We start from the raw sequence: 12,291 nt of genomic DNA on the forward strand, positions 1-12,291 counted from the left end.
CCTGCTTTGACATGTCTTAATTTCCCTCATAGCCTCATCTTTGCTTCTTTTCATGGTCTCAGTCTTTACACTGTGTCCTCTGCCCCTCATGTCTTGTACCTAGGTGGCCACAAGTCTGCAGTTCTTACCCACCATGGCACCTGCTGTCGCTTTCAGAGGCCTCCATCCTGATTTGCAAGCTCTGCTGCTATTCCCACCTGACCTCCAAATCAGGCAAAACAGAAACCACCTCCTCAGGCAGCCCCTCAACAAACTAGAACATTGCAAACAAGTTCCACTTTCTCCCTTCCATCCCAAGAGAGGAGGCAGCAATGGGATGGCTTCCCCTTGACTGCCCAAGGAGCAGTAGGGGCAACAGCAAGCAAGAACACTGTAAACTTTGCTGTGTTTTGATTTTGACCTTCTCTTGTGGGCATTTAACTGCTGCAGATCTTTGATTGGTTTCTAAATCTCCCAAAAAGCTGTTTTAGTCACGCTGTTCCTTACTTGATGTTTCTATGAGGAAACAAGGGCCTGGAGCTTCCCACTCTACTATCTTGCTGTCCTAACCTTTACAAGTATCTTCATTTTTTTTAATTCCCAAAATATTTAACAATAAGTCACCCCCTTTTAGAAGAATCAAGTTATATCATGTACAGGTACAAATTTCCCCATGATGAATGTGGTCATTATGTATATCTAAACTGTACCAATAAAATGAATTTGTAAAAGATGATTAGAAATGTTTTAAAAATTAGCCTCATTCAGTTTATTTTATTGTGATAATAATAATAATATTTAGTGGGCACCTACTTTGTACCAGGCACTGTTACACGTATCTTATTCAAGAAGTAATTCATTTAAATTCTACAACTTTCTTGGCAATAGTGTTGTCCCCATCTAACAGATGAGAAAACTGGGATACAGAGAGGAGACTTGCCATCCACATGGGGATAAGACAGACATATGGAGAAATAGATGCTTAAATCTTCAATAGTAGACATGAAGGCTGCTCATGGTCTTATGTGGCTTGTGTCGTAGGTGGCTACATAGGTGAGAAGTTGTCTGAGTCCAACACAACCCCCCACCTTCCTTTGCCCCTAGAAATATTTTAAATGAGATCTCAGTCCCTAGGTTATGGAATGTGACTATGGCAGTGGATTGTCCAAAGAAGTAGCCTTTTCCTCTGAAGCAGGAAGTAACACATGGTGTATGAACTTGACCTTCACTAGGAAGGCAAGAGAGGTCCAGAACCGGCTCTGTGGTGGATAAATACCCAAGGAGATGAGATGAAGTGGAACTTCAGAGAGATGAGAGACCTCAGCTGTCGCGTGGCCAACGTCCTCACGCAAACCTGTGGCCTACAGCGGGGGGATCATCTGACCCTGATTCTGCCTCGAGTGCCTGAATGGTGGCTGGTGGCCATGGGCTGCATTCGAACAGGTCAGTGACTTGGGGACCTTGGTGAGCCTCAGGCTGACTTGGAGTCTGTCTGGGGACATTAGGTGCTGTGTACCCAGCCTTGCACAACAGCTCCGAGATTCCAGCCTCGTCTCCCAACCTGGGACCACAGAGCCAGGTTCTCAGAGAGTAACATCTCTCTTGCCGCACTGTCTCTCTTCTTCAAGTCTGTCTCTTTCTCACATTGCCTTCCTCGTACTCTTACATTCACATACTCTCAAGTCACACTCAGTGTACTCTCTCTCCGCCTCTCTCTCTGTCCCTCTCTCTCTCCTCCTCATCTTTCTATCACACACACAGAAAACACTTTCTCTTGCTCAATCTTATTCTCATTTTTAAAAAATTCAATACCTAACATTTTTCCCTATTTGAGTGCACGCTCCCTCGTCTCCCTCTGCCTCTACAGTTTTCTCTCACACTGAATCATTTAAGAGTCAGATGTGGACATTGTGACAGCCACAAATACCAAATAAATGCCAATAAATGCAGACACATGTCTTCTAAAACCTAAGATTTCTCTCCACATAATCACATAATCATTCAAAAAGACTAACCTTGAGGCTGGGGATTTAGCTCAGTGGCAAAGCGCCTGCCTGGCAAGCGCAAGGTCGTGAGTTCAGTTCCTGGTACCAGAGAAAAACCAAAATCAAAAAAAAAAAAAAAAGACTAACCTTGATACGATATGGTTTCCTGATGTCCATCCCCAATAACAGTCCCTCTACTGACCCAATAATACCTCTGAAGCCAGTGTTTTGCTTTAAATCCAATTGAGAATCACACTTCGTATTTAATTGTTACGTCTCCTCCATCTCCTTTAATCTAGAATATTTGCTACTCTTTTCTGCATGGTAATAACATTTTGAAAGTGTGTGGGCCAGATGTTCTGCACAGTGCTCCTCAAATTGTTTAAGTACAAGGCTTCCTGACTGCATTTAGGTTAAGGGCTTTGGGCAGTATCACAGCAAGGCAGTGTTGTGTGCTCCCCACTGTGGGACACTGGCCTGGGTGTGGACTGAGTCTGTCCCATCCTTGGGGATAACTGTTTCATCGTTTCTGTAAGGTCATAGTCATTCGATTTCTCCCTATGAGCAATCCGACAAAATTATGTGAACTGCGCTCTTCCCCAGCAGGTGTGCACACTGTGGTTTGAGTATCCATTGATAAATTTTTGCTGCATTGACTATTACTATGATGATTTTATATGGGAATTTTCTATTTTATCATACCCTTGACACTACTCAGAACCATTCTGTGGACACCTCCTTTCCTCTCATAATTACCTATACAGGTTTAGCCATATAGTTTAGAATCGGCGTGGGACTCCTGGCTTCTCTTTCTGGACCACCTCTCTCATCCTATCACGCATCCTCCGACAGTACTGTCGTGCTCACCTCCTCTCTTTTATTCTCTAACAGATTAAAATAATTGATTAATTTGACAAGATCATCTGCAAGAACTGACAGCAAGGCCAGAGGGAGGATAGAGAAAAAAGCCATATCACGTGCAAAGCAAAGAGATGGCCTGTGTAGGCCTAGGCTGACCCTCTGAGAAAAGCAGGACTAGAAGCGAAGGAAGGGCATTCCAAGTATAACTTACACGAAGGCTGAGTCAGGTGTAGCCCATGTGACAGACAGCCATTTTGAAATATAGGATAGAGTTGAGAGAAAGAAAAAGAAAGACTGGGCCGCAACTTCATTGTCAGGGCGAAGAACATGTTTTCCTGGAGAGAGGGCACTGTTGTGAGTGCGGAGAAGAAATCTGGAAAGGAAAATGTCGGTGCTTTATGGCACTTGGGCGGCCGCACAGGCCACTTGGTGGAGGGATGAGACTCAGAAGAGGTAGCTAAAGGCTTAAACTCACTGTGGCTGACCCAGATTGAAGAGAACGTGGGAGAGTTCAAGGGTGCAGCGGTTACACCTGGAATAAGATGAAGTGAGGAGGTTCATCAGAAGGCTGAGGAAGAGAGAAGGGAGAGAAGAAAGATGGAGGGCTGCTCCGGGAATGCTGATATCCCGGATGTCAGGAATACTCTCCAACTCACAGCCGTATTCCCAGCTCCCGTGGAAACTTGTGTGCAGCACTTTGCATCTTTTAGCTGGAAGAGAAAAGGCTTTAGGGTGGGACTTCTAAACTTCCATGTGCATAGGAATAACATAGGAATCATGTACAAATGCAAGTTTGGTTGGGAGGTTTGGCCCAGGGCGAGAATTCTGCTTGCCAGGTGCTGCTGGTGTGTCAGATCTGTGGACCACACTTTCTGCAGCAGATGTTAGAGCATTTCTCACCACACAGGCTCAGCCTGAAGCCCATGAGTATAGAAGACACTGCAACTGCTGTTCCTTTCTCATCCCCAGGGATTGTCTTCATGCCTGGGACCACGCAGTTGAAGCCCAAGGACATTCTCTACAGACTACAAATGTCCAACTCTAAGGCCATCGTGACCACAGATACTCTTGCCCCAGAGGTGGACTCTGTGGCCTCAGAGTGTCCTACTCTGAAAACCAAGCTCCTGGTCTCTGAGAACAGCCTTAATGGGTGGTTGGACCTCCGATCGCTGATTAAGTGAGTTTCTGGTCTGATGAATATGGTTTCTCAATAGGGAATGGTGGGAGATTTTTCACTCCCAAGTGCTAGGAGGCAAGCAGCCAGTGGTAGGAAACTCAGCACATTAGATGACAGAAATTTTCTCTTCCCCGCTATGTCACTGGTTTGCTGTGTGACCCTGGGTTTGTTCCTTCCCCTCTCTGAGTCTTGTTATCTGTAAAATAAACAGTTCTATCAGTAAAATATACTCACCCCATAGACTTCAAAGAGGTGTATAAAATCAGAGGGATGTTATCTTACATATTTCTTGTAGGCAGGGAACCTAAAATCTTATTTTCATATAGAAACGTACATATGACTGGACATGGTGGTGCATGTCTATAATCCCAGTGACTTGGGAGACTGAGGCAAGAGGATCTCAAGTTCAAGCACAGCCTGGGAAACTTAGCAAGACTATGTCTCCAAATAAAAAATAAAAGGGATTGGGGTTGTAAATTAATACAAAGCCCCTGGTTTCAATCCCCAGTACCATAAAAATTTTGCCTATTTGAAGAAATTTAGTAAAAGATGAAGATAAATATTTTTAAGGTGAAGCTTGAAATTTCAAAACAAATTGAATCACAGCTGTAGTGTTCCCACAGCTTCAAGAGCAAGCGTTTGCATCTTCCAGGGCTGGGTCCCTTAGAGACACCTTCCAGGCACAGTTAGAAAAGAACTGGAGGAAAAAAGACAGTGCAGTAAGCATACAGGCATATCTCCCACCGCACACAAGCCTGCTGCGGGTGGGGCCTTAGGGTAGCATCTCAGTTTCTAAAGCTCTTCATCGCAGCCCGCAAGGGCAAACATTACAGCAAAATTACACCTTATGCTACAGTCAGAGAACGAAATGAAAACAGCTTCACATCAAAAACACTCCGGGAAAAGCCAACTTCCCAGAGTCAGTATGGTACCATTTCTCAGCAGAATCAGTATTTCCTCCAGCACTGGGATTTTGCTTGAACACCATATCAAGTTTGTGTTTAGAATCAGTGTAGGCCCTGGAGCCTCAGCTCCTGAGAATCCAAGCAGACTGAGGCAACCTGCCAGCTCGAGCACAACCAAAGCGGTGATGACGTCAATCTTTCACTCCCCCTCTCCCTCACCTTCTCCTCCCCACTGCTCAGCACCAAGCTCATGGAGTCAAATTCAGTGATACCTGCGACTGCATGCGTAGGGGCCAAGGTAAGGAACCAGCCGAGGTACCCAGCAACAAATGAATGGCTAAGGAAAATGTTGTACCACAGTACAGCGTCCATAAAGCATCCATAAAGGAAAAGCAAAATTTTATCATTTGCAGGAAATGGGTGGGACGGGAAACCACCACACTGAGTGAAATAAGCCAGACTCAGAAAGTCAAATATTGCATATTTTCTCCATATGTGGATTCTTAAAACAAAACAAAATTTAAAAAATAGAGAAAAAAACAGCTGGCAGCAAAGTAGAAGGGAGATTACTCTGGGTGGGGAGAGGACCAGGGAGACGACAAAAGCAAGATAAAGGGCAGTAACAGAGGCGTAAAAGTAACCAAAATGTGTGATATGCAGGTATAAATACACCAGAATCAAACCCAGCTTTCTGTATAACTGATATGCATTAATAAGAAAGAGAAGATTGTGATATGGTTTTTCTAGATTGCTGTGAAGCTAGTTTGTGTACCCATGTGGTTAAGAGCACAGTCATAGCTCAGATTGTCTGGGTTTGGTCTTGGCTGTGCCACACTTGCTAGCCATATGCCTCCCAGCAAGTTTTCTACCTTCTCTAAGCCTCAGCTTCCCTGTCTGCAAAATGGGCCTGTTTTTTAGAGCACTCCCGTCCTAGGGTCACTCTGAGAATTGGCTGTGTTCCCATCTGTCAAGCACTTACAGCATTGCCTAGAACCTACAGATGTGTTTTTCCCACTTGTCAGCTAGAGACACACCCGTCCCCTTGGCTAGCTAAGCCGGACAGTCACTTTGCTGCCTGACACAGGGCAAGCCACAGTCCTGCAAACCCCTGATTTCCCAACTCCGTGCCCCGGGTTGCTTCCCATGCTTCCTCCCAGGGGAAGAAAGCATGGCTTTTCCTGTGGTGGGCCTGAATCTCTTTGCAGATCGGCATCCCCAGAGCACACCTGTGTTAAGTCAAAGATGGAGGATCCAATGATCATCTTCTTCACCAGTGGGACCACAGGTTTCCCCAAAATGGCAAAACACAACCATGGGCTTGCTTTTCGCTCCTACCTCCCTGCATGGTAAGAAGATGCTGGGTCCTGGATCTGGTGCAAAGCTGTGTACATGCATAGGGGAATGGAACGGCAGGTGGGGCAGAGCTCCAAACAGAAGTGCTTCCAGCTGGTTTCTCCCTTTGCTCGCTGGTTTCTGAGAAACTGAGTTTCTGAGAGGTGAAGCCTGGGAAGGGAATCTTGATAGAGGCAGAGGCCTCAGAGTAACAAAGGAGGCCCCTTTGGGTCCTACCTGGAAACCTTCACAGGAGATATGGAGGAAACATGGATAGACATAGCAGGTGCCTCCAAGCCACACAAAGAACAAGTCGTTATGTCCCAGACAGTGGCTCCACAGGGGCTCCATATTTAGTGGGGAAAGACAGAGTGTTCTGTGGGCAAATCTGACTTAGAGTTTCACAATCAAGAAGAGTTAGGGAGAAAAATAACTGGACAGGAGCTACACCAAGTCACTGCCAGAGCTTGGCCTAAGAACAAAGGGACTGAAGCTCTAGTCCTGGGTTAATCATTTAATCTATTTTAAACCTTTCCTCCCCCATTCCTCCTTTTCTCCAACTAGTAATATTCAGACCAGACCAAATCCTATCTATTTTCTAACTTATTCACTAGAACTAGGAGCAGAGACAGCTTCTCGTGGGCAGGGGCTGTTCGTGCTAATGAAAACACTGAGTAGAAAGACTCCTGAAGGCAAGAGAAGGAGGAGCTGGCAGTGCATTTGGAAGAATGTGCACAAAGGGACTAAGCCAGAGAAGTAGTATCCCTAGAACTACAGAGATCTGAGACTGAGGCTCAGAGTGCAGGGAGAAGGACCCACGGGAAAAGTCAGAAGACTGAATGGGGCCCAGATCATGTAGGGTCTTGATATAGAGTTTAGACCTTTGAGGAAACCAGTGGGAAGGTAGTGAAAGCTTTTTAGTGATGAAGAGTCATGATCAGTTTCCTCTTTTGCAAAAGTCACTGTGGCTGCAGAATGGAGAAAGGAATGGAGAAAGCATGGAAGTTGGGAAGACCAGGTAGACCTTTAGAATAGACCAGGTTCAGGACGGTGGTGACCAGGATCTGCTAGCCTAATGTGGGAAATAAAGGGTGGGGTCAGGACTGAACCTCCCCGGTTTGGAGCCTGGATAGTGATGATGCTCACTGATATGCAGGGAACACTAGAGGAGTCAGCTTTAAAGAGGCAAGAGATATTGGGGTCTCTGGATTGGGGGTGCCCAAGACACACCTCAGAAGAGTTTAGCGGTCATTTGGGTCTGAAAAACAAAACAGAGGGGGGCCTCACTAGTGATTTCTGGTAGGTGTGCCAGGGTCCCAAGACAGACAGGATGAGGGAGCTTGGGACTCATCAGCACCCCTTCCTGCCGACAGAACAGCTCCTCAAAGCCATGGCTGGCTAAGAAGAGCATTGTGCGTTTCTAAAGGACCTGGGCTTACAGAGGTCCCTCAGAAGCAAGAGGATAAGGGCAAAGAAGTAGGCACCTTTCCCGCCCTACTTTCCAGTTATTGCCCTTTGACTGTTTCCAGTCTCCTGCCAAGATGGGGCATTAATAAGGTCTCTCTCTTTCCCTCCCTCCTCCCCTCCCTCTCTCTCTTCTTCCCTCCCTCTCTCTCCTTCTCTCTCTCTCCTTCTCTCTCTCTCCTCTCTCTCTCTCCCCCCTCCCTCTTTCTCCCTCACCATCTCTCTCGCGCGTTCTATCTCTTTCTCTCATTCTACATCTCCTTCATTGCAAATGATAGAAAGCCCAGCCAAAGCCCTTTTAGACCAGACTAAATAAAAGAACTTATTTGCTCATGTAGCTTCAGACATAGCTGGGTAGACTCCAAATTACATTTTCATCTCTCCATCTCTCAGCTCCATTTCTGCTCTCTTGATACTGTTCTCAGAAAGCCTTGTTCCCTCTTGCCTAAAACTGTCACCCAGAATCCTCAGGACTATATCAGTAACTGATTTTGACCCAGCAGAAGGGCACCAGACATTGCCCCAGGATTCCCAATAAAGGCCTTACAGAGCAGCAGCACCGATCTCTTCGGGTTGCATGTGATCAGGACCTATGGTCTGGTGGTGGACCTTTGGGCCTGGCACTGGGGTGTTCCCTGTAGTTCAGCCCCACCTAAACTGCATGAGCTGAGAGACATGACGCCCTTGCTGAGAACCAGATTCCCAGCCCTTGCCCACATCCTCCCATGACCGCACAGCTGAGGCCACTGCCTTTTGGAGTTAGCAGGAATTTAATGCAGCTGAAGAAATCTGATGTCCTCTGGTGCATGTCAGACCCAGGCTGGATTCTGGCTGCAGTGGGAGCCCTGTTTGAACCATGGACAGCTGGATCTACACTCTTTATCCACCACATGTCGCCATTTGATCCCAAGATCATTATAAAGGTAAGAAGACCAACTTCCCAGTACCCAGAAACTCCCAGAAGAAATGTATGTTTCCAAGCCAAAAGCTCAGCCCTGCTGAGAAGTATTTTAGTAAGCAAAGAAGCCCGTGTGCATAAGATAACCTTGGCTCTGGGACCCTCACAGTGAGCAATATGAATCAGGGTCACTGTGCCAGAGTCACATCAGAATGAAACATGGGAGAAAATGCTTGTTTCTGGGCCTTAACTCTGACCTGGGGATCGAATTTTGTAGCTTTGAAGCCCAGAATATGCGCTTTGAGAAACTAAAGCAATCACAACAAGCCCAAGTCTCTAGAATTGTGGCTTTGCTCAGGCCAGGTAACTAGGGAACGTGTGTGTGCACACGTGCATGTGTAAGCACATGTGTGTATTTGTTACTCATTATAATAAAGCATGTAAAAGCCTGCTCTTGAAATATGACAGATTTAATATCTTATCCCACCTTTGAAATTTATTGGCAGGTCACTTATCAGAACCTCAATTTCCTTATCTGTAAAATGGGATTTTTAATAGCTACAAATCCATAAAATCATTAGGAATATTAATGAGATGATGATACAGGAAAAGTGTGGGAAGAGCTTAGCCTCAAGGCTAGCACATAGAAAACTTCCCATAAGGGATGACCACTGCTGTTCTTTTATTATGAGCCCATCATGGTAACAAGTGACATCACCTGCACCAACTCCTTCCGTTGCCTGTCTCTTCGATGAAAAATTCTCTTAGATTTTCCACGACAGCCTTTCTTCTACCTCAGGGTCAGACCTGCCCCTCCACTTTTCAAAGCCCACCCCTCCCCACAACTACTGAGCACCCGTTCTTTCCCCTGCCCTGTAATAGCAGCCTCTGCCTACACATCCTTATCTGTTAAACATTTTCTACTGTATTTTCAATGTACTGTATTGCTTTTCATTAACTGTGCTCCTTCTATCCACAAACAAGTCAGTGGCCCCCTCCTAAAAATACCTTTCCTTGATCTCACCACACATTGGATCAAGCCCAACTACCAGCACCTTCATAGAACATTCTCTGCTTGCTAAAGTCACCCCTGAGTCACCCAGCTTACTCCTAAACACTACAGTCCCCTCGACATCCCACCCTGGCTTTCTTCTCTCTTCTATCTCCTTTGCTTGCATTTCTTCAGCAAGAACATCAAGGCAGGTGGCTCTCAAAACTATGCCTGGGAATCATCTTTTCTCTCCATGTTCATTCTCCCAATGTGTCCCTGATAGTCAGCCATGGCTTTGTGATCACCCTTCCAGCACCTCTAACTACACTTCCTACATCCCACACCCCAACCTCACACCATATCACCTGCCTCACCAATATTCCCTACTGTACCACATGCTGCATGGAGACTTACAGCTGCACAAACCTCCCTGTTTCCACCAGGCCTAATTCTTCCTCTACTAGCGGGGATGTCCCCAAAGTCTTTGTATACTATAAGCTTGAATAATTTTTAAACTATTAATGTCTATAAATTTACGCTCCAGAATTTGGGAGTTTATTTTGCTTTATTTCCACATCCTACTTTTGGGTTTCTTATATCATCTTTTTATTTTTTTTTACTTGTTTTAGATTCTATATATGAAAGAAAATGTAATATTTGACTTTCTGGGTATAACATTTCACTTGGCATGATGATCTCAGTTCCATCCATTTGTCTGGAAATGACAAAATTTCAATGTCTTTATGGCTGGGTAATAGTTTATATATACCACACTTGCTTTATCCATTCATCTGTTGATGGGTAGTACCTACTATTTCCACAACTTAGCTATTGTGAATTGTGCCACAATAAACATGGGTATGCAGATGTCTCTATAGTACACTGATTTTAATTCTTTCAGGAATATACCAAGGAGTGGTACAGCTGGATCAGTTAATAGTTCTATTTTTTAGGTCTTTAGGGAAACTCCATAGTTGACATTCACACCAGTAGTGTGGGATTCCTTTTCCCTCCACAACCTCGCCATCATTCATTGTTTTTTTGTATTCTGGACTTGATAGCCATTCTGACTGGGAGGAGATGGAATCTCAAGGTGGTTTTGAGCTGCATTTTCCTAATGGCCAAGCAAGCTGAACAATTTTTCCATACTTGTTGGCCATTTGTACTTCTTTTGAGAAATGTTTGTTCAGTTCATTTTCCCACTTGTTGATTGAGTTAGTTGGGGTTTGGGTGTTAAATTTTTTATTTACATATTGTGGACATTAATCTTCTGTCAGAATAATCCCTAGCAAAGGATTTTCTCCCATTCTGTAGACTTCCTCTTCATTCTGCTCATTGTTTGCTCTGCTGGGCAGAAGCTTTTTAATCTAGTGTAATCTCATTTGTTGATTCTTGCTATTATTTCCTGTGCTATTAGAATCCCATTTGGGAAGTCCTTTCCTGTGCCTATGACTTCAGGTACTTGTAGTACTTTCAAAGTTTTAGGCCTTATACTGAGGACTTTGATCCATTTTTAATTGATTTTTGTACAAAGTGAGAGCCGGGATCTTGTTTCAACCTTCTACGTATGGATAGCCAGTTTTCCTAACACCTCCTGTTAAAGAGGCTATCTTTTCTTCAATATATGTTTTTGGTCCCAAGCTGTTGTTGTGTGTTTCTGTATTTTCTTTTCTATACTATTGACCTACATGTCTATTTTTGTGCCAGTGCCATGTTTTTGTTACTAGGGTTTTGCAGTGTATTTTTATATTGGGTGTTTTTGAAGTATTTATTGTTTTGGTTCCTATTTTTGAAGATGGGAGATACTAACAATAATATTTAACTGAAATTTACTCTTCAAATTCATGAAACAAAATACTCTTTCCACTTCCTCTCTACCCACCCACTCTACTTATTACCAAATCTGTTGCAAATCCTGTTTCCTGCTCCACAACCTGACTAAAAGCTTCAAAACACCAAGATGGGTCCTAAATTATAACTTGGATGATAATAACCAGAGCCCATGTTTGGTGAGCACCTCCTAAGCTCCAAACTAGGAGAAATGCACCAACACCAATGATCACCCACCCTTACCTACCAAGCAGTGTTCCCCTGGCTGTAAGCAACAAAACTCACTTCAAAGTAGGTTACTGAAAGGGGAATGCAGATGCTCCTTTACTTATGGTGAAATGACACTCTGAAAGCCCATTATTAATCGAAAATATCATAAGTTTAAAATGCATTTAGCAGCTGAGGATATAGCTCAGTGGCATAAGCCTTGCCTGCCTGGCAAGTGCAAGGTCCTGAGTTCAATCCCCAGTACTGAAGAACAAAGAAACAAATAAAATGCATTTAGTGCATTTAATGTTGAACACCCAGTCTTAGAACACAGCCCAGTGGAAAAGACCCAAATCTGGAAGTCCACTTAGTTTCTCCTAAATGTGTATTGCTTTCTTACTATCATATATCTGAAATATTGCAAGTCAAGATTGTGAGTCAAGGACCTTCTGTGTGTGAGTAGGGGACACGGAGACACCTCAAGATCTGAGCTTGGCACGGGTCAGGAGCAACATTCAGAAAAGACACCAGGGGTCGAGGCAGCTCAGAGTCTCCTCTGCTTCTCTCTGTGTTTATGCTCCCTTCTATTCCTAGACCTGCTTCCCACAGTCCTGAGTTAACATTGCTCCTTCCCAGACATCCAGGGCAGAGGGACACTGAAT

General features: G+C 44.6%; 1 protein-coding gene across 2 annotated transcripts in view; it reads left to right on the forward strand.

Annotated features, from left to right (window-relative positions):
- The window catches only part of Acsm1 (acyl-CoA synthetase medium-chain family member 1), a 40,116-nt gene that overhangs the window by 10,438 nt on the left and 17,387 nt on the right, over positions 1–12,291 (forward strand). For both annotated transcript variants that reach the window (XM_013517947.1, XM_005391131.2), the window contains exons 3-6: positions 1,212–1,422; positions 3,795–4,002; positions 6,113–6,253; positions 8,467–8,626. In XM_013517947.1, the coding sequence (XP_013373401.1) occupies positions 1,212–1,422; positions 3,795–4,002; positions 6,113–6,253; positions 8,467–8,626 (720 nt within the window). The remainder of the gene's footprint in view (positions 1–1,211; positions 1,423–3,794; positions 4,003–6,112; positions 6,254–8,466; positions 8,627–12,291) is intronic.

This window comes from Chinchilla lanigera, unplaced genomic scaffold (assembly GCF_000276665.1).
Source record: "Chinchilla lanigera isolate Chin_1 unplaced genomic scaffold, ChiLan1.0 scaffold00041, whole genome shotgun sequence".
NCBI lineage: Eukaryota > Metazoa > Chordata > Mammalia > Rodentia > Chinchillidae > Chinchilla > Chinchilla lanigera.